Below are 20,826 nucleotides of genomic sequence, written 5' to 3' on the forward strand. Positions count from 1 at the left end.
AAGTTTTACATTTTAAACATTGGGATGCTCAGGCTCCCCTGGTGGTGCAGTGGTTGAGAGTCCGCCTGCCGGTGCAGGGGACACGGGTTCGTGCCCCGGTCCGGGAAGATCCCACATGCCGCGGAGCGGCTGGGCCCGTGAGCCATGGCCGCTGAGCCTGCGCGTCCGGAGCCTGTGCTCCACAGCAGGAGAGGCCGCAACAGTGAGAGGCCCGTGTACCGCAAAAAAAAAAAAGTGCATAAAAAAGAGTGGATTTGCACCTAGCACCCAAATTTTGATTTCTAATAACATTTTTCAGTGAAAGAAAGCAAAGCTTCTTGGAGAAATGGCTGATTCTAGGACTGGGACAGGAAATACACAAGATGAGCCTGGAGCATCTTGTGCCAAAAACTAAAGAAGTGCTGAGAAAAAAAAAACAAAATAATGAGGTTATGTCAAAGAACTACAAGAGCCAACTGAAAGAGCTCCCGATTGCCAACTGGAACTATTTGAGCAACAAAATAAAGTAGTATTAGATTATAACCCAAAGTATTATATAAATATTCATGAGTCCATATATGTAAATGATAAATAAACAAATAGGGGAGAAGAGACAAATCTCCCATGCAGAAGAATTCCAAATAACTTATGTATACACTCCACCCTCTACAAGGTAGAGCAGAATTCCTTAAGTGTGGGCTGCACGCAGTGAATTCCTTCCAAAGATTACAGTGTAGAAAGGAGTTCTTTTTTTTTTTTAAAGTAACTTTGCAGTGGACATGACCAGCACTACCTCAGCCAGGTCGACATCAACAGAGTAAGTCGTGTTGATAGTATGTTCCCTGAATATGGTGTGATGAAAATGGCACTCTACCTCTGTGGTCTCCTCCCCAGAACCCAGAGCCCCAGAATAATTATGAGAAAATTAGAAAATTATCGGGCAAATTCTAATTGATGGTCATTCTACAAAATGCCTGACCACTGCTCCTCAAAATTGTTGAGACCATCAAAAACAAGGAAAGTCTGAGAAACTGAGAAAGTCTGAGAAACATAAAGAAATATGATGGTTAAATGAAATACGGATTCCTGGATGGAATCCTGGAACAGAAAAGGCAAATGGGTAAAAAACTAAGGAAATCTAAACAGAGTATAGACTTTAATAAATAATAATGTATCACAGTATTGGTTCATGAATTGTGTCAAATATACCACCCTTAATGTAAGATGTTAATAATAGGGAAAACTGGATGTGGGGTATACTGTCTTTGCAATTTCTCTACAAATCTAAAACTATTCTAAAATTAAATTTTTTTTAAAAAAAAGCTAATGTTTTTGAATAGTTTCAAGTGAATGCATGTGTAACTACCACCCAGAGTGAAAACATTGTCAGCACCCACAAACCCCTTGTTTTCCTTCTCAATTATGTCACCACCTCTCTCCCTAAAGAAAAGTTCACTGCTGTGATTGTATGATAGTACATCCTGCTTTTCTTTATAATTTTACCACTGTTGTGTCCCTCTAAACAATATAGTATAGTTTTCCCTGGTTTTGAAATTTATATTAATGTAATCATACAGTATATATGCCTGTATGTCTGGCTTAAGATTTGTCCATGTTGCTGCAGGCAGCCAGCCATTGCATGTTCATTTTCATTGCTGTGCAGGATTGTGTTGTATGAATTACTTCAAATTTTATTTATACATTTTATTGTTGCTGGACATTTGGGTTGTTTCCAGTGTTTCCAGTGTGGGTGATTTGAAAAGGATATTCTGACCATCAGGTTTGTGAGATCCCTTGTGGATTTCTTTTCTTTCTTAAGAATATCTATTTATGTGGGGCAAGGAAGAAGAAGCTCTTGCTGTTTGAAAGCAGTAGTGGGATCTTGCTCAGGGACCAGGATCTAGCCTGGGAGTCCGAGAAGCCCAGGGCTGCTGTTCATGCCTTGCCAAGAGGCAGTCGGCTGCCCGACTGCCTCAAGATGATGGGAACATTCCTCCCCAGGGATGTATGGACCCAACTCCTTCTCAGTTTTTTCCACCACTTTGCTAGTGATATCTATGGATCAAACAGCAGAAAGCTTGATCTTAGTAACAATTCCTCATGCTTCGAAGAGAATGAGTCTCTCTTAGGCATGTTCCTACCAAGTGGCCAAATAGAAAGGAGGCAATAAAGGCTCCCTTGCCTTCGCCCTAAGATCCTTCTGGCCCTGGTAATCCAGGTCCCTGACTCAGGGAAGGCAACGTGCTAAACTGTCCAAGCAGACAAGTCCTTTATGTGCCCATGTGCACACACAGGCGCACACACACATACAGTGAAAATCTAAGGTTGAGTCAAGGAGGGCTGTTCTTGCTCATCTGGTACCATGACAGTATTTCCCAATGAGTGCCTTTGAACTAATTGTATTTTATTTTTAGCAGAGGCACTTCGCCGGCCCACTTATTAAGTCTTGTTTTGCCTATTTTAGCCCCATTGTATTTTGTTATGACCAAGTAGAAGGCAATGCACCTAGTAATAAATAGCCCAGGCTAAAGGGTCAGACAGACCGGAATCCTGCCTTGGGTAGGTTTCTTCTGAGTTGGGTAACCTGGAGCAGTTACTCATCCCTTCTGAACCTCAGTTTCCCCATAGGTTAAAAAAAAAATAAGAAAACTTACTTTGCAAGTAGGTCAAATAAAGTGCAAAAATGTATGTATTTAACACAGTTCCTGACACAAAAGGAAAAACTAATAAATAATGAAGATTATCGTTGTTTACATTAAAAATGCAATAACTGGGGACTTCCCTGGCGGTCCAGCGGTTAAGACTTCGCCTTCCAATGCAGAGGGTGCGGGTTCAATCCCTGGTCAGGGAGCTAAGATCCCACATGCCTCGCAGCCAAAAAACCAAAATATAAAACAGAAGAATAGTGTAACAAATTCAATAAAGACTTTAAAAATGGTCCACATCAAAAAAAATCTTTAAAAATACAGTAACTGATCTAGTAGTTCCTTTCTTTAAGCCTTTGGTCAGACATATTGTTAAATATAAGGTTTTCAAATACAGCTAAAAAGATTACTCTGTGACTTTTAGGATTTTATATTTTCTATGCTAATTTGAATTCATAGTGGAATTAAAAATGGTGTCCAGTGTCAGTGAAAGCTTTTTGTTGTTCTTACTTCTGATTATAAGACAGACCAAATTTGTATCCCTATCAGGTTTATAATTGGAGATTTGTTGGATTCTGAAAATGACATCTTTGAGGAGCCCCAAGAATGCGACCCTCATGGAACAGAAGAGCCACAGAAGGCCTTTGACCATGGGACAGAGCTCATCCCGTGGTACGTGCTGTCCATCCAAGCTGATGTGCACCAGTTCCTGCTGCAGGGGGCCACGGTCATCCACTATGACCAGGACATGCACCTCTCTGCCCGCTGCTTCCTCCAGCTTCAGCCTGACAATAGCACCTTGACCTGGATAAAGCCCACCACTGCTTCCCCAGCCAGTGCTAAAGCAAAACTTGGTGTGCTTAGTAACACATCCGAGCCTGGCAAATTCCCATTACTGGGCAATGCTGGATTAAGTGGCCTGGCAGAGGGGGTCTTGGATATGTTTTCAGCAAAGGCTGTGTACATGGGACACCCTAGCATTGATATACACACTGTGTGTGTCCAGAACAAACTGAGTAACGTGTCTCTCTCAGAGACTGGTGTGACACTGCTCTACGGGCTTCAGACCACGGACAATAGATTATTGCACTTTGTGGCACCAAAGCACACAGCTAAAATGCTCTTCAGTGGATTGTTGGAACTCACGAGAGCTGTGAGAAAGATGAGGAAGTTCCCTGACCAAAGACAGCAGTGGCTGCGGAAACAATACGTCAGCCTCTACCAGGTAAGGGGTACAGCCTTCCCTCTCTCCTCAGTGGTATAATTCTCCAGATATAATTGTTATAAAAACACACTGGACAACTAGACCACCAAGGTTCATTCTCCCAGCTCTGTCACTTCCTACCTGAGTGATATGGAACAGCTTTTATTTAATGTCTCTGTGCCTCAGTTTCTCATCTATAAAGTGAGAATAATAATGATACCTATTCATAGGGTGACTGTGAGCTTTAACTGAGTTAATATGTGTAAAGCCATAATGTAAATTCATAGGTATAAAGAATAGTGTCTGGCTCATAGTAGGTCCTATTATTATTTTGTACAAAAACAGTGACTGTGGTCATTGTACGTCTCACATCTGGAAAGAAACAAGTTAATATAAGCATTTTCACTTACTCAAAGTAGAAATGGAAAGCATTGTATATGAATGCTTTTATTATTAATTAGGGACTAGCTGATACATTGGAAACCTTCACTTTGGAAATTGAAATCCTGTTTCATCTTCTAATGTGCTCCGTGACCCTAGGAGGGTTATTTAACTTACTGTGTATTGCTGCTGAACTGTAGGACTTTTAAGGTTAAAAGAAACTTTCCCAAATGTGAGATAAACTCATACCTAGAGTTCTTCCAAACCAGATTTGTAGTGGCAGCAGCTCTTAGGAGGCGGTTTCTCACAGTCGCAGGTTAAACTGAGCGAGTTTTTCATTAACCCTAAATTATCAGGTACTTTGACACTTCAGCTAAGGGTGGCAGGAGGCCTGGGCTGAATGAGGTGGTGAGAAGAGACACAGGCATAACCAGAGTAGCACACTTGTGGAGGAAGGAGGGCAGAGATTGCTCGGAAACTGAGTCATAAACCCCACTACAAGGTGACACTGTTAGTGGTGTTGTCAAATGAGTTGTACAAAGTATTCGTTTTTTCTTTGCTATGCTTTTCTATCTATTGGGGAGGGGGGGAATTATCTTTTCTACTAGTGTCACAGAACAAATAGAAGTATGATTTAAATTACTCAAATGACTGATTTCATGCACTTTTCACAGTGCTAACATGTTTCTGACAAGTAAAAACATCTTCCTCTCTGGAATGTTAGTAGAGGCACATATAGGACCCCTTCTTTCCCCTTTTCCCACATCCATGCAGTACTTATGATAGAGATCATATCCTGAATAACTAACTTGATTAATGACTTAATAAGCACATAGACCTATATACACGATTATGCTGCACTGTGCAAAGCCAGTTTTAGTTAACTCATCTAAAATGGAAACCAAAATACCTGCTTCCTGTCTATTCCACAGGGAGCTCTCAGTGCTGCCAGCTGCTTGGAAGAAAGGTCTTCAGGAGCTATTATCAATATTGATTTTCTTTTTTTTTTCATAAATTTATTTGTTTATATTTTTGGCTGCATTGGGTCTTTGTTGCTGCACGCGAGCTTTCTCTAGTTGCAGCGAGCGAGGACTGCTCTTCGTTGCGGTGCACAGACTTCTCATTGCAGTGGCTTCTCTTGTTGCAGAGCACGGGCTCTAGGCGCGCGGGCTCAGTAGCTGTGGCACATGGGCTCAGTTGCTCTGCAGCATGTGGGATCCTCCCCGACCAGGGCTCAAACCAGTGTCCCCTGCATTGGCAGGCAGATTCTTAACCACTGCGCCACCAGGGAAGTCCCTTGATTTTCAATTACAGTCATTTCTCAGCCTTCTAGAATCATGAAAATCCATTCAAGCTGGGCATAAACCAAAATCTTGGGGCTCAATTACAATCACTGTCACAAAGCCTATGTGGTTTATTTGCTCCATTTGTTTCCCTCCCCATGTTATAGCATAAAGTAACTGAATTAACATATAAGGTCTACTTAGTTTCTCATTTAACCTGGCAACCTTCAGTTTGTGCTGAAGAAGGCACCAGCTGAGACCACGAACAATGGTCTGATGAGAAGAGGTAAGAGCAGAGACAGAGGAAATGACTTGGAGCAGGTTCAGTCCTACACAGTTGCAAACACAGCTACACCCCTTCCTACCTCCCAGCCCCCACCGCTCCACCCCTTGTGGAACCAAGTCATCACAATGTAACAGCAAAATAGCTCCAATATACCTCAGTCACTTCTGAACACACAGGTGACATTATTCCTCAAAACAATGTACTACATGAGCTGCCTAAGACAGGCAACAGTCTTAGACACTCAAGATTTCTTTCTTTCTTTCTTTCTTTTAAAGTGAAAAAGGTCAACGGACTACTCATTTTCCCATCAAATAGACCAGTTCCCAAATGATCTCAGGAAACATCAAAAAGATGCTAATTTCGTACTTGGAGAACAAAAGGTCAAGCAGGCATCATGCTAAATAAATGCCCTGCTTGTCTGACTTATAATACGACTTAGCACATTTAAAGCTCTGAGAAGTCTCAAAGTACAACCGAAACCTACTTAAATGTATCTATAAATTAAAGAAATGTATGAAAAGTCTTGATTTCTTCCAAACTTCTGTTAACAGCCCTATAAGTGTATCTCTTTATCCCCAGTTTGGGAAGAGCTTATATAGAAAATAATCTTTCTGACATAAGAGTCCTTTTGTGTGATGAATGTTTGCACGGTTACTTGCAAATATAAGTATTTTAGTACTAGTAAATGTAAATTGATCTAATGGCAATAGTAGCAGGAGATAAAGCAAAAGACAAGAAGAAATAGTGACATTTGTAATGAAGCCTAGGAATACAGGAAAGTAAAAGAAAGTAAACTCTGCAGAGATTCCATGTGGGGTGTGGAGGAAAGGCTGGTATCATGAGCTTTGGCTCAAGGTTATCATGGGCAGAGCTTGCGAACTCATATACTTGGAAAGATCTCTGGGAAGCTGAGAAGGTTATACACAGGATTATCAGTAAACTTCTTTGATTGTAAGCAACAGAAACAGATTCTGGCTATCTTTAAGGGAAAAAATGGGATCTATTTAAAGAATTAGATTAGTTTCACAGTCTTTAAGATATCATATGCATAGATTTGCTGGGTTAAAAGTGCATGAATATTTTTTAAGGAATTAATTTCCTAATCCTCAACTTCCACGTGAACTGTTTTCTAAAACTGAGAATGAACCTTCACTCACAATAGTCCTTCTCCCAAATTAAAAATAGAAGGACATATTTCACCTATCCTAAACAAGTTTATTGTTTTGTATAAAACGAAAGAAAGATTCAAACTACATTTTAGTTCCCAGAGAGTCTCCTTTAAAGATTAAACGAAAGCATCCTGCCTTTTCCAGGCCTAAAATATTTCCATTAAAAGTAAAGCTTGGCACACGTTGACCTGTTCTGAATTTAGAAAAGCCAAAGCAGTGGAGGCTGATTCTTTTATATGTACACGGTAATGGATCTATTAAAATTTTATATTAAATATTTTATTTTTTAGAGCAGTTTTAGGTTTATAATAAAATTGAAAGGAAGGTACAGAGATTTCCCATAAACTTCCTGTCCTCATGCCTGCATGGCACCCCCATTATCAACATGACTCACCAGAATGGTACATTCTTTACAAAGGATGAACCTATGTTGACACATCGTAATCACTCAAAGTCCATAATTTACCTTAGAGTTCACTCTTGGTGCTGTATGTTCTGTGGGCTTGTGCAAATATTTATTGACATATATCCATCACTATAATATTATATGGAACATTTCTTATTTATTTATTTATTTATTTTTGCTGTGTTGGGTCTTCGTTTCTGTGCGAGGGCTTTCTCTAGTTGCGGAGAGCGGGGGCCACTCCTCATTGCAGTGCACGGGCCCTTCACTATCGCGGCCTCTTTTGTTGCGGAGCACAGGCTCCAGACACGCAGGCTCAGTAGTTGTGGCTCACGGGCCTAGTTGCTCCACGGCATGTGGGATCCTCCCAGACCAGGGCTCGAACGCGTGTCCCCTGCATTGGCAGGCAGACTCAACCACTGCGCCACTAGGGAAGCCCCTTATATGGAGCATTTCCACTGCCCTAAAAATCCTGTGTGCTCTGCCTGTTATCTCTTTCTCCCACTCCACCCCCACCCCTTCCCCCAGTCCCCTGCAACCACTGATCTTTTTATTGTCTCCATAGTTTTGCCTTTATCAGAATGTCGTATAGTTGGAATCATACAATATGTAGCCTTCTCAGATTGGTTTCTTTCACTTCGTAATATGCATGCAAGTTTCCTCCCTGTCTTCTTGTAGCTTAATAGCTTTCTTTTTATTCTGAATGAAATTCCATTGTCTGGGTGGACCACAGATTATTCATTCATTCACCTACTAAAGGATTTCTTTGTTGCTTCCAAATTTTGACAATTATGAATAAAGCTGGTGTAAACATCCATGGTCAGGTTTTTGTGTGGACATAAGTTTTCAACTCATTTGGGTAAATACCAAGGGGTGTGATTGTTGGATCATACAGTAACAGTGTGTTTAGTTTTGTAAGAAACCAAACTGCCTTCTCAAGTGGCTGTATGATTTTGCGTTTCCACCAGCAATGGATGAGAGTTCCTGTTGCTCCACAACCTCACCAGCATTTGGTGTTGTCAGTGTTCTCAATTTTGGCCATTTTAATAGGTGTGTATTGGTTTCTTGTTTCATTTCGCATTTCCCTGATGACATATGATATGGAACATCTTTTCATGTGATTATTTGCCATCTGTATGTCTGCTTTGGTGAGGTGTCTGTTAGGGTCTTTGGCCCATTTTTTTAATCGGGTTGTTTATTTTCTTATTGTAGAGTTTTAAGATTTCTTTGTATATTTTGGATAACAGACCATCAGATATTCCTTTGCAAATATTTTCTCCCAGTCTGTGGCTTGTCTTCTAACTCTCTTGACAGTGTCTTTTGCAGAACAGAACTTGTAAATTTTAATGAAGGGGTCTATTAAATGCTTAAAGATGTGTTATTTAAAACCCATAGATAAAAATTTTACAAGGTTTCTTTCAGAGTATGTTATGCAATAAGGTAGTTAAAATCTATTTGTGAAATTGTGTCATGAATTGTTTATTCCACTTTGGAGTCAGTTGTAGTGACTTGTTATCAGGGACTCTCTTCAGCAGGCCTGCACCAGGTGGAATCTTCTCCAAGCATTTTCATTCTCTGTATCACTACATTCAAGATTCATTTTCCAGGGACAGAAATTCTGATTGACTTATTTGGATCCTGTACCAACCATTGATCAAGGGAGGCTGTTCCCCTTTGATTGATAGACCCAAGACTATATCTAGTGAAAAAGAGATCAAATAAAATTGGGGTATGGTTAGAGAAAAGAGAAATGATCCATAAACCGGCATAAATCACAGATATCCACGACAAAAGGTCACTAAAAGGTTTCATCAAATGTCATTCAAAAGATCATCAAGTATCCAAGTTACTGAGCATGCTGAGATCCATAACAGGATGCAGGAAGTGGGAGGTCACAACTCAAGTCATAAAATCAGATAGTCATTGAACGTTAGGATGAAGGAGCAAGCGTGCGCGCGCACGCGTACACACACGTACAGCCTCTTTATTATTTGCATACTATCTACAACAAAGCAAAATCTGTTTACAAGCACTTCTTTGGAATTGCAAAGGAGGACTAACCTTAAAAATCTGCAGAAAGTAAAGATAGTAAATGGAAATTAATTTTAAGAGGTACCTTTTCTACAACCTGTGAAATATCATCAGTATTGTTTTTAATTCATATGTGACCTTTCAGTAGTTTTATTAACTGACTTTCCTGACTTATAAGGAGACTTGTTGGCCACTGACCATTAATCAGGAGGGATTACTCATTCATTTATCAATAGGGATTGATGGATCCCTACTTACACTCAATGCATGTTCAGCAGAGTTGCCTTACAAGCAGCAGCTATTGTAAACCATCACCTACCCACTGAGTATGTTTTTGCTGCTCACGACATCATAATATGCATGGTGCTCTGAGTCCCCTGGGCTCTCTATCCTTGGATATCAGTCACTCAAGAGGGTGGCAGCTCCATTTCTCATGCTTTTTCTTCCTTCTCCAGCCATTAGCCAAAAAGGGTTGTTTTGTTTTGCGCATATGCCATTCTTAATATCAGTGGTGTACACCTCGCTTTATTAAAAAATTATCCAACAAAGAAAAGAAAAAAAAAAGGGGATCGCAGCTCAACTACTCAAGGTGTTCCCAGAGCCCTCCAAAGTGAATTTTGTATACTCCACCTACTCTGAGTTCAAGTCAGACTGTCCCAAGCATCGAACTAGGTGAAAATACACTGGAGTGATGCAATAGCAAATAGAACTTGATTTTACTTAAATAGATTCGTACACACATGTACACCCTCCAAGTCCTCCAAAGCCCAGATCTGCAAAGTACGTCTTAATGAATTTGCCTGCAGTGATAATTCTGGAACATAACCTCTGAAACTGGGAAGGGAAATTTTTTTGTTAATCCCAGTTGAACGTGGCCCTATTAAAGCACATCACTGGAACTCAGCAGGGTGTGACCAGGACAACAGGGGACACGGTGAAATCCCCAACAGAGAGTTCTGACAGTTAGAAAACAGCCACTTGCGTGGCCAGATGTTATTCTTCGGTGACAGCCTATTCTCCACCTCTGGGAACTTACGGGAAGCTGTTAATATATTTACTTCCCCATTGCTCGCTCTTTCCTTATGTGTTCAGAATGTGGTTCTTTTACAGGAGGATGGACGATATGAAGGCCCAACTTTGGCTCACGCTGTGGAGTTGTTTGGCGGCAGACGATGGAGTACTCGAAACCCCAGTCCCGGGACATCAGCAAAGAGTGCTGAGAAGCCCAACATGCAGAGAAACAACACCTTGGGTATAAGCACCACCAAGAAAAAGAAGAAAATCCTTATGAGGGTAGAGTTTATTTATTAAGCATTAACCCCAGTATTCCAGGACCATTGTATGGTCTACATCACCATAAACTACCTTAGGTCATTTGGCTTGGGGACAAGATGAGGTGTAAAACAAATGAAACCCAGGAGCTTACCAACCACCTCCTGGATGCCAGGCCCAGTGATAGGAACTGAGTCAGCACCAGGGAAAATTCCAGGTCCGTAGAGGGACACAGAGATGTTAACAAACATAGTGAGATCTAAATAAGAGTCACTGTCAAGCTGTCTGCAAAGTGCTGTGGGAGCAGAGAGAAGGAAAATATGGGGCTGAATGGCAGTTGCTACGGGGTAAGGGGAAGGGGAAAAGGGGAGCTGTTCAAAGAGTTTCAGTTTTGCAGGTTGAGTAAGTTCTAGAGATCTGTTTCACAAGGTACAAATAGTTAACAGTACTCTACTGTACACTTAAAAATGGTTAAGATGGTAAATTTTATGTTTTGTTTTTTACCCAGATATATATATGTATCACTATATATTATATATTACATTATTTATATTCTTACTGTAACATGATAATATATTTTCTTCATGGTTAACTAGAAGGAATCCCAGTCTTTGCATACGGCAGGCCTAAGACATATGTTGATGCCTAAGTTGAACTTTGTCTGCTTCATAACTGTCTCTACACAGATTCCAGGGGTCTTATTCCTCCTCTTGTCACCCTCCCCAGAGGAGTGCTGCATTTTAGTGAAGAACACATGGGATAAATATAACACGAGAATAGCTGGTCAGCCTTCACATAGGTCTTTACTATTTTTGTCAGGTGGAGGTGGTATCGAAGGTGGGTCAGTGAGAAAATACGGACCCACCTGAACTAAGCAGTGATGGGAGAGAAATACAGAATGAGAAACGATGTGAGTTTTGTGTTCCCAGGGTGAGAGTGGAGAGGCCACCGATGACGAGATGGCCACCCGCAAAGCCAAAACGCACAAAGAATGTCGGAGCCGGAGTGGTTCTGACCCTCAAGACATTAATGAACAAGAAGAATCAGGTAAAGCAGCGTCTTTACATCTGAGAATTTTTAATGGGAAAATATATGCATTTGGCTTTAAATTGTGATTTATATATTGTGGGCATTCTTAACAAAACTCTTTATCACATTATATACTTACCTTTGTGTTTCACTAGATGATGGAACCCAAGAGGTATTTCTGCAAATACAAGATTGCAAACACAAGTGTAATTAAGAAGAAAATTCTCATTAAGTAACTTGCCATTACTGACAAGGAATATTAGATATAAAAGATACAAGTTGATAGATTAGACCAGTGATTCTTATCCCCTGGCTGGATATCAGAGCTTTTAAAAAATATCTGGATGCCACACCCCAGCCCAACTGATTTAGACGCTCTCTGTCTGGGACCTGGACATCTATGCACTTTTTTAGTTCCCCAGATGATTCTTTTTTTTTTTTTTAATTTTTACCATTTACTCATTATTTGTTTATTTATTTATCTATTTGGCTGTACAGCATGCGGGATCTTAGTTCCCCAACCAGGGACCGAACCCATGCCCCCAGCAATGGAAGCACAGAGTCCTAACCACTAGACCGCCAGTGAAGTCCCACTCCCCAGATGATTCTAATGTGTAGCCAGGACTGAGAACCCACCAGAATATTTTGATGCTTCTTGTACATTAATTACCTGCATGGATTGATTTCCTCAGACATTCAGAAGCATCTTTGGTTTTCATTTGATTTCTGAGGGCAAGTATAATCGGAGTCATTGTCTCTTTTCTTTCACCCTCACAGAGGCGAATGCCATCACGAGCCCTCCTAACCCTCTCCCTTCCAGAAGAGCCCACTCTTTGACCACGGCTGGGTCCCCTAACTTGGCTGCCGGGACATCATCTCCCATCAGGCCAGTGTCCTCCCCTGTGCTGTCTTCTTCAAACAAGAGCCCGTCCAGGTGGGGCCTTAACATGATAAAACAGAAGGACCCTTCACACCCTTCAGGTTGTGTAGAAGGGCATCCTCTCCCAGTGCTCTACGGAAAGACTATCTCTAATTTTGACTTAACAATCACATTAAAACGGAAAACCCCCAATTATTTTAAAGGTCCTAATTTTCTTGATTTTGTATTCCTACCTTCTCATATTACTATAACTGCTTCTCATTTTTTGACAAAGATCAGTAGCAGTAACAAAATCCGAGCTGTGAGTCTCTAAATCTGCACTGATATAGCAGCTGCTAGCCACAGGGAAAAAATGTTAAGTGGCTATTTAAATTCGAATTTTAATTAATTAAAATTAAATAAAATTTCAAATTCAGTTCCTCAGTCATGCTAGCCACATTAAAAGTGTTCCATAGCTACCAGTGGCTGGTGTCTACTGTACTGAACAGTGCAGATAAAGAACATTTCTATCATTGCAGAAAGTTTTATTGGATAGCACTGCTCTAAACGAAGAATAAATTAAGTTTTAATGTAAGCAGCTTGACCCTTTGCTAATAGGTGAAATATATTTTGCACTCTTCTCATGTTTGAGATATACACATCTAGAGAAGTGAATGTCTTACAGCAAGTTAGATAGGTTTAGCTGGTATTAGTGTAAATTATTTTGTAAGGTCCATGCAAATTACAGATTTGAAACAACAGCTACCCTCTCAGAAGAAATAATATTAAAATGAAAGTCTTTCAAAGGAATCAGAACGCCACATCATCTCCCTCAGCCCCATACTAAAGTTTAAGAAATGCAAAGATTCAACAGGACTATGATAAGACAGACATTCTTTACTTCGTCAAACAGAGGAATGGGAGAAGGAAGTGAGTCTGTACAGATATTGGCTTTAGAAACGTTAATTTTACACACGTGTGCACGCACGTGCGCGCGCACACACACACACACACACACACACACACACCACACACCTCCTCGCCCCTTCCTCTCTTCCTGGGAAGCTTGCTACAGAAAAGAACCCTACAGTGGCTCATCTTTTAAAGGGAAGCATCCTTTCACAATATGATAATGAACATAATTTCTACACTTGATGAAACTGGGTTACAGGTACATGGGAATTCTTTATACCACTCTTGCGAGGTTTGTAGGGGTTTTTTGAGTTTTTTTTAAATTTATTTATTTTATTTATTATTTTTGCCTGCCTCGGGTCTTCGTTGCTGTGCTCGGGCTTTCTCTAGTTGCGGCGAGCGGGGGCTACTCTTTGTTGCGGTGAGCGGGCTTCCCATTGCGGTGGCTTCTCTTGTTGCAGAGCATGGGCTCTAGGCCCGCGGGCTTCAGTAGTTGTGGCTCGCGGGCTCTAGAGCGCAGGCTCCGTCGTTGTGGTGCACGGGCTTAGTTGCTCCGCGGCATGTGGGATCTTCCCGGACCAGGGCTCGAACCCGTGTCCCCTGCATTGGCAGGTGGATTCTTAACCACTGCGCCACCAGGGAAGCCCAGTTTGTAGGTTTGTAACAAAATTAAAGCTACAAAGAATCAGAATTCTTTACATTATATTTCAGTCTATACAGTATCCCGGGTAAATAAAATAGCCAGAGAACTTGGATTAAGTGGTCTTTCCCTTTATTTTAATCACTCATAAGCAGGAAAAGGAAGGACAAAGTAAAGGAGGAAAATCTTTTCAAAGAGGTAAAAGTAGAGAAACTACCATGCCAGATGCAAGATCAGAGGACCCTGCCATAGAAGGACAGGGGGCAGTGCCCACCAAGTATTCTAAACCAGAAAGAGAAGACGAAACAGGAGAAGAAAAGTCAGCCTGAATGCTTTTCAAGGAGACAGCAAGACTGAGCCCTAGGAAGGGAACAAGTGGACTGATAGAGTTTCCTAAAGTCAGAGGGAGATGGGTGCCTACAGACAGAGGCTGAACCTGGAACCAGAAGGAAGGAAGGCAGGGAATGTACTTGTTTAAATGCAAATGATAAGCCATTTTGTTATCGGATCTTTTTCCTCTTCCTGAACCTCCACCCTCTGTTTCCCATACCACATTGGCGATCAATAACCCAAGCCTACAAAGTACAATAAATCTATCCATTTGCATTACTCTTCCATTAATGGAGGTGACCTTCTGATGTCAACACAAAATAATTTTTCATGAATAAACACTATTGGCAGGATTGAGGACAAACTAGCTATTCATTATAGTATTCTCTCTACTTTCTTACATATTTGAAATATTTCGAAAGTAAAAAATAAGAGACAAAAGCAAAAATGAAAAAAAAAAAAAAAAAGATCCTAGTCATTGATTTGACCAAAAACCAGTCAAAACATTTCTCATACTCTCCTCTCAGGGAACCAGTGTAGAAAATAAAAAAAATATTGTGAAACAGCTAGACTGAATTTTTGACCCAGTTGACTGATATTTTTATATTAAATACATCCAGCCTTGGTAGGTGCAAATATAATTCTAGGCAGAGTTGGCTTCTTTCCATCCTTAATATTTTTGTGACTCACATTTTCCATTAACATTAAAAGCCCATCCTTGTTTTCATCTAAGAACTGGTTAAGAAAGGAAAAAGAGAAGACCTTGATACATTCAAGATTTTCTTCTTAAATGTGTTTCTATATTTTAGAATATGGGAAAGAACATGCATAATCTTCCCTAAGTCATGACTGAGTAATTGGGAGCTCTTTTTTAAAATGACTTTTCTTCAAAACCACTGAATTTATGTGTTTTTTTCCTCCCATTGACCTGAGATTTCAAAGAACTGTTATGGTTAGTAGAGGGATATTAACCTCAACTTTGTGCCCTTATTAAATAAGCTATAAACATGAAGTGGTTTCAGTGTATAAAGTTTTACTTCCTCCGATGCAATGTGGATTAATTTTGAGAGAAATGAAAAGATGTACATAATTAAAGCAATGCTTAGAAAGAAAAGAAAAGAGCCTAAACCTTCAATGACTTGCAGTCCATGTTTTTGTTCATGTTGCTAATCAGAGAATGTCTCTTGGGGCAGAATGACAAAACTGGTCCCGGTTCTGCCCATTAAGGCCATGTCTTTGTTGCAGTGCTTGGAGCAGCAGCAGCTGGCATGGGCGGATCAAAGGAGGAATGAAGGGCTTTCAGAGCTTCATGGTTTCAGACAGCAGCATGAGTTTTGTGGAGTTTGTTGAGCTGTTCAAATCATTCAGGTATGGCTGGATTTCTTCTTAGCCTTTCTTGTCTGACCCTTACCTTGTTATAACAATGCCAAAGGTGAGACGTTCTCCATCCCGCACCCAGTGTGAGGAGCCGCAAGGACCTGAAGGATCTCTTTGACATCTATGCCGTACCCTGCGACCGAGCCGGCTCCACAGCGGCCCCCCTCTACACCAACCTGACCATTGACGAAAACACCAGTGGTCTTCAGCCTGACCTAGGTTTGTGCGAGAATTTAATATTTCCCTTTGAGACCTTTCTACCTAAAGATGAAAGTTAGAGATCCAATCACACAAGCCCTTAGCCTGTCCCACATGGCATGCTGCTACCTGGAGCATTGTGAAATGCTTAGAGAATTATCTTTCTAATGGAGGTGTCAGCGGATAGGGTATCATTAGCATTTTGGACAAGGAAATTCATCACTGTGTGGGTCTGTCCATGGATTCCAGAATATTTCACCAATAGAGCCTCCCAGTCATTCTGACAACTAAAAACCTTTCCCACTGACTTCCAAAAGTCCACAAGGTATGTGGCATATCCCAGTTGGGAACCACCAGTCTCTTCTGTGCCTCCAGGTGGGTGGGTACTCAACCCCAGAGTGGAAGTTGTCTGCCCTTTGACAGGAGAGTTTTTCGTGACCTCAGCAGAGCACTTCTGTCTGAACATCCAGGACATTTTTCCTAATATGTAAACCAGAATGTCTAGTTCCTCGATCCCACTCACCACCACCATCATTACCATAACCACCCATGCATTTTAAGCCTATTATTTTTCTCTTCTGTTCTTGCTGGAAACTATAAACACTAAAAAGCAAAAACAAAAAAAAAAAGTCCTCTTTCACGCATTTGCTTTTTAATTATTTTAAAACATATTGTCCTTATGCTAAAAATATTGACCTTTTTCAACTTTAGTCATAAATGTGCATAACTATGGACTAGCCCAGTAGTGACACTTTTTATAAAATTAATAGACTTTATTTTTTAGAACAGTTTTAGGTTAACAGAAAAATGAGGGGAAAGTACAGAGAGTTCCCATATACCCTCCCACACACACATACAGTTCCCTCCCTTAGTAATATCTTGTATTAGTGTGGTATATTTGTTACAGTTGAGCCAATATTAATATATTATATTAACTGAAGTCCATAATTTACATTAGTGTTCACTGTATTGTACATTCTAGGGTTTTTTGTTTTGTTTTGTTTTGTTTTTTTATTGCAGTATGTGGGCCTCTCACTATTGTGGCCTCTCCCGTTGTGGAGCACAGGCTCCGGACGCGCGGGCTCAGCAGCCATGGCTCACGGGCCCAGCCGTTCCGCGGCATGTGGGATCTTCCCAGACCGGGGCACGAACCCGTGTCCCCCGCATCGGCAGGCGGACTCTCAACCACTGCGCCACCAGGGAAGCCCATGTCTCCATAGTTTTGACTTTCCCAGAATGTCATATAGTTGGGATCATATAGTATGTAGCCTTTTCACACTAGCTCCTTTCACTGAACAATATGCATTTAAGGTTTCTCAATGTCTTTTCATAGTTTGATAGGTCATTTCTTTTTTTGCTGAATAATATTTTGTTGTATGGATATTTGTCCTGTTGAAAGACATCTTGGTTGCTTCCAAGTTTTAGCAGTTATGTATAAAGCTGCTATAAATATTTGGTGTGCATGGTTTTTGTGGAGGTAAGGTTTCAGCTCACTTGGGTAGACACCTAGGAATGCAGTGGCTGGATCATATGATAAGTCTGTGTTTAGCTCTGCAAGAAACTGACTGTCCTCCGAGGTGGTTAGAATGAAAATGACTGGCCATACCAAAATGGGTGCACATGTGGAGCAATCAGGGCGTTGCTGGTGAAAATGTAAAATGGTACAGCCACCTCAGAAGATAATTTGTCAGTTTCCTACAAAACTAAACGTACTCTTATCGTATGATCCAGCAGTTGTACTCCTTGGCGTTTACCCAAATGAGCTGAAAACTTGTGTTCACACAGAAACCTGCACACAAATGTTTACAGTTACACTTTTAAAGTACAGAAAAAACTGTAGTCTTAAGGGTATGTCTTCCATTTCTGCAAACATAAAAATGTAGAAGTAGCTGGTCTCAAAAACCAAAGACTGAATACAGCCTGAAGTCCCCAAATAAATTTACATTTAGTTTCCATCTAATACTTAATCTTATGGGCTTTCAAAATCTTTGACCTCGCTCTCTCTTAGTTTCTTTTATTTATTCATTGATTCATTTTTGTTTATTCCTTCAACTGTGTGAACTTTATTCCTTCAACTATATTCCATCAAACTCCACTGAGTTTGATGGCTTGTTTAGACAGATTAGTGAAGAGTTTCTCCAGCTTAATATTTCCACAACACCATTATCTCCAAAATGAACTTTATAAAAGACGCTGGCCAGCCTGTCCGTGTTCTGTGGGTGGTTCTCTTTCAGATTTGTTGACCAGAAATGTCTCCGATTTGGGGTTATTCATTAAGAGTAAACAGCAGCTGTCTGACAACCAGAGGCAGATATCTGATGCCATTGCTGCTGCAAGTATCGTGACAAATGGCACTGGGGTGGAGAGCACATCCCTGGGCGTATTTGGAGTTGGCATCCTCCAGCTCAATGACTTCCTAGTGAATTGCCAAGGAGAACACTACACTTATGATGAAATCCTCAGCATCATCCAGGTTTGTACCCATTTGGTATGCAAGCAAATGTGTAAAGCCTCTAACTATGCTAATTATTTTCTGTAAACATTTACTCTTTCTATATTTCCTTCTAACACCTTTAAGTCAAGGGCCGAAATAGAGGGTTGGGTTTTTTTTTTTAATACCAAATATATGTGTTCTTATTTAACATATGATTAACATAGGTCCTAAGCCTTCTCTTACTCAGTGACTACTGTAAGGAATCAGTACATGATCGCTTCTTGTAGTTCTAGCACATGCAGTAGAATTAGTAGTTAGGTTGTCAACCACTTTGATTGTTTAACAAATGTTTATTAGCTTGTACTATGGACCTGGCTCTGTTCCAGGACCTGGAAATATACTAGTTCCATTCTAGTGGGTGTGGCAGACAATAAATGAATAAAAATATAAAGTAATTTCAGGTAATAATGGGGTCTGAAAAAATTGAGCAGAGTAAGGGGATGGAGTGATGCAGGAGGGCTGAGAGGAGTAAGCAAAGGCCACTGTGGGGAGGTGACACTTGGGCTGAGCCCTGAATGCGTAAGCCATGTGCAGGTCTGAGGAAAGAGCATTCCAGACAGGGAGTAGCAAGCAGGAGCGAGCTTGGAGTCTGTGAGGAATAACAAATGCCAGAGGGACAGTAGCTGACATGATTTCAGACAGGTGGGCAGGGGCCGAATCATCCAGGTATTTTAGGCCATGGGAAGGAATTTGACTCGAGTCCATGTGAGATGGGAAGCTATTGGAGACTTTTGAGCAGGGCAGTAACATGATTTGATTTGTGTTTTTAAGAGGTCACCCTGGCCCCACTGCAGTATAAACTGTGCTAGGGAAGGAGGAAAGCAGAGAGACCGGGTAGGAAGCTGTCACAGTAACCCAGGCGAGAGGCGGTGATGGCTTCTGCTAGGGGGCGGCAGGAGCTAGGGGGCGGCAAGATAGTTCCTTGTGGCTGCGCCACATGCAGCAGAATTAGTCTAGGTTTTCAGCCTGCCTTGTCAGCTGATTGGGAATCAGTGGACTAGCTGGCCAGCAACTGGACTTGATCACTGGCAATGCTAAAAATGTAAGGTTACGATCACAAGATTGTGTGCTCACTATAATATGATGGAGCGCAAGCACTGTGCCGAGGATTCCGTGTGGATTCTCTCATTTCACCTCCCACCAACTCTATGGTAGCTGCCGTTATGATCCCCATCTTCACCTGGATAAACCGATATCGTTTGTTTTCATATAAATCAGTCTTATTCTTTTCTCCCACTCTCCTTTTTTCTCTTAAATAAATATGCTTCGTATAATAAACTCACACATAATTAATGTTTTCTTTTAGACTAAAAAACTACACCTTACCACTGCGTAACTAAATTAGTTTAAATATTTGGTTTAGATGTTTCCTGATGAAAACAGAACAGTTTTAAAAAATGATGTGGTGGTTTTTCCCTTTAGTTTCCTTTACTTAAATAACACTCTTTTTGTATCCCTTGCAGAAGTTCGAGCCTAGTGTTAGTATGTGTCATCAGGGCCTAATGTCGTTTGAAGGATTTGCAAGGTAACTTTTAAAAAATCTTTGCCTATCATTTAAGAGCATACATTTTTCAAATAGACTTACAAATGCAGAGAACAAACTAGTGGTTACCAGTGGAGAGAGGGTTTGACAGAGGGGCAAGATAGGGGAAGTGGATTAAGAGATACAAACTACAAGGTGTAAAATAAATATGATACAAGGAAGTAATGTACAGCACAGGGAATATAGCCATTGTTTTATAATAACTTTATATGGAGTATAATATATAAAAATACTGAATCAATATGTTGTATACCTGAAACTAATATAATATTGTAAGTCAACTATAGTCCATTTTTTTAAAAAAAGAGTATATATTTTTCCCATGCAATTCTAAGAAACTTTGTTTCCTCTAGGTTTCTGATGGATAAAGATAATTTTGCCTCGAAAAATGATGAATCGCAGGAGAACATTAAAGAATTGCAATTGCCCCTCTCCTACTATTACATTGAATCTTCACACAATACCTACCTCACAGGCCATCAACTCAAAGGAGAATCCTCAGTAGAACTCTACAGCCAGGTACTGAGAATTTCACTTGGAATATGCTTTTCATTAAACCTTATTTATGTAACCCCCAAAGTCACAAAAACCTGACCCCAGACTCCTTTGAAGAGCTTATACACTATTAATTGTGAAATGTGAGAAAACACGATGTGTGGGAAAACCACCTATACATACAGTTGTTTTCTTTACTTCTTTTTATTTCTCCCCTCCCCCCCGGCATCTACACTTAACCTTTATTCTAGGCAAAATTTAAAAAGTAGTTGTTTGAGACCCATAGCTTTTAGATC

At 40.6% G+C, this 20,826-nt stretch overlaps 1 protein-coding gene across 1 annotated transcript in view; it reads left to right on the forward strand.

The window, feature by feature from the left end:
• LOC111172471 (1-phosphatidylinositol 4,5-bisphosphate phosphodiesterase epsilon-1) overlaps positions 1-20,826 on the forward strand; it is a 235,099-nt gene that overhangs the window by 163,346 nt on the left and 50,927 nt on the right. The window contains 9 exon segments of the mRNA XM_089897359.1: positions 3,174-3,849; positions 10,492-10,674; positions 11,583-11,700; positions 12,460-12,616; positions 15,669-15,791; positions 15,883-16,019; positions 18,233-18,471; positions 19,956-20,017; positions 20,389-20,554. Coding sequence (XP_089753485.1) covers positions 3,174-3,849; positions 10,492-10,674; positions 11,583-11,700; positions 12,460-12,616; positions 15,669-15,791; positions 15,883-16,019; positions 18,233-18,471; positions 19,956-20,017; positions 20,389-20,554 — 1,861 coding nt within the window.

The sequence above is a fragment of the Delphinapterus leucas genome, chromosome 16 (genome assembly GCF_059928025.1).
Source record: "Delphinapterus leucas isolate spDelLeu-1000000601 "Yukka" chromosome 16, BTC_Dleu_Yukka2, whole genome shotgun sequence".
Taxonomy (NCBI): domain Eukaryota; kingdom Metazoa; phylum Chordata; class Mammalia; order Artiodactyla; family Monodontidae; genus Delphinapterus; species Delphinapterus leucas.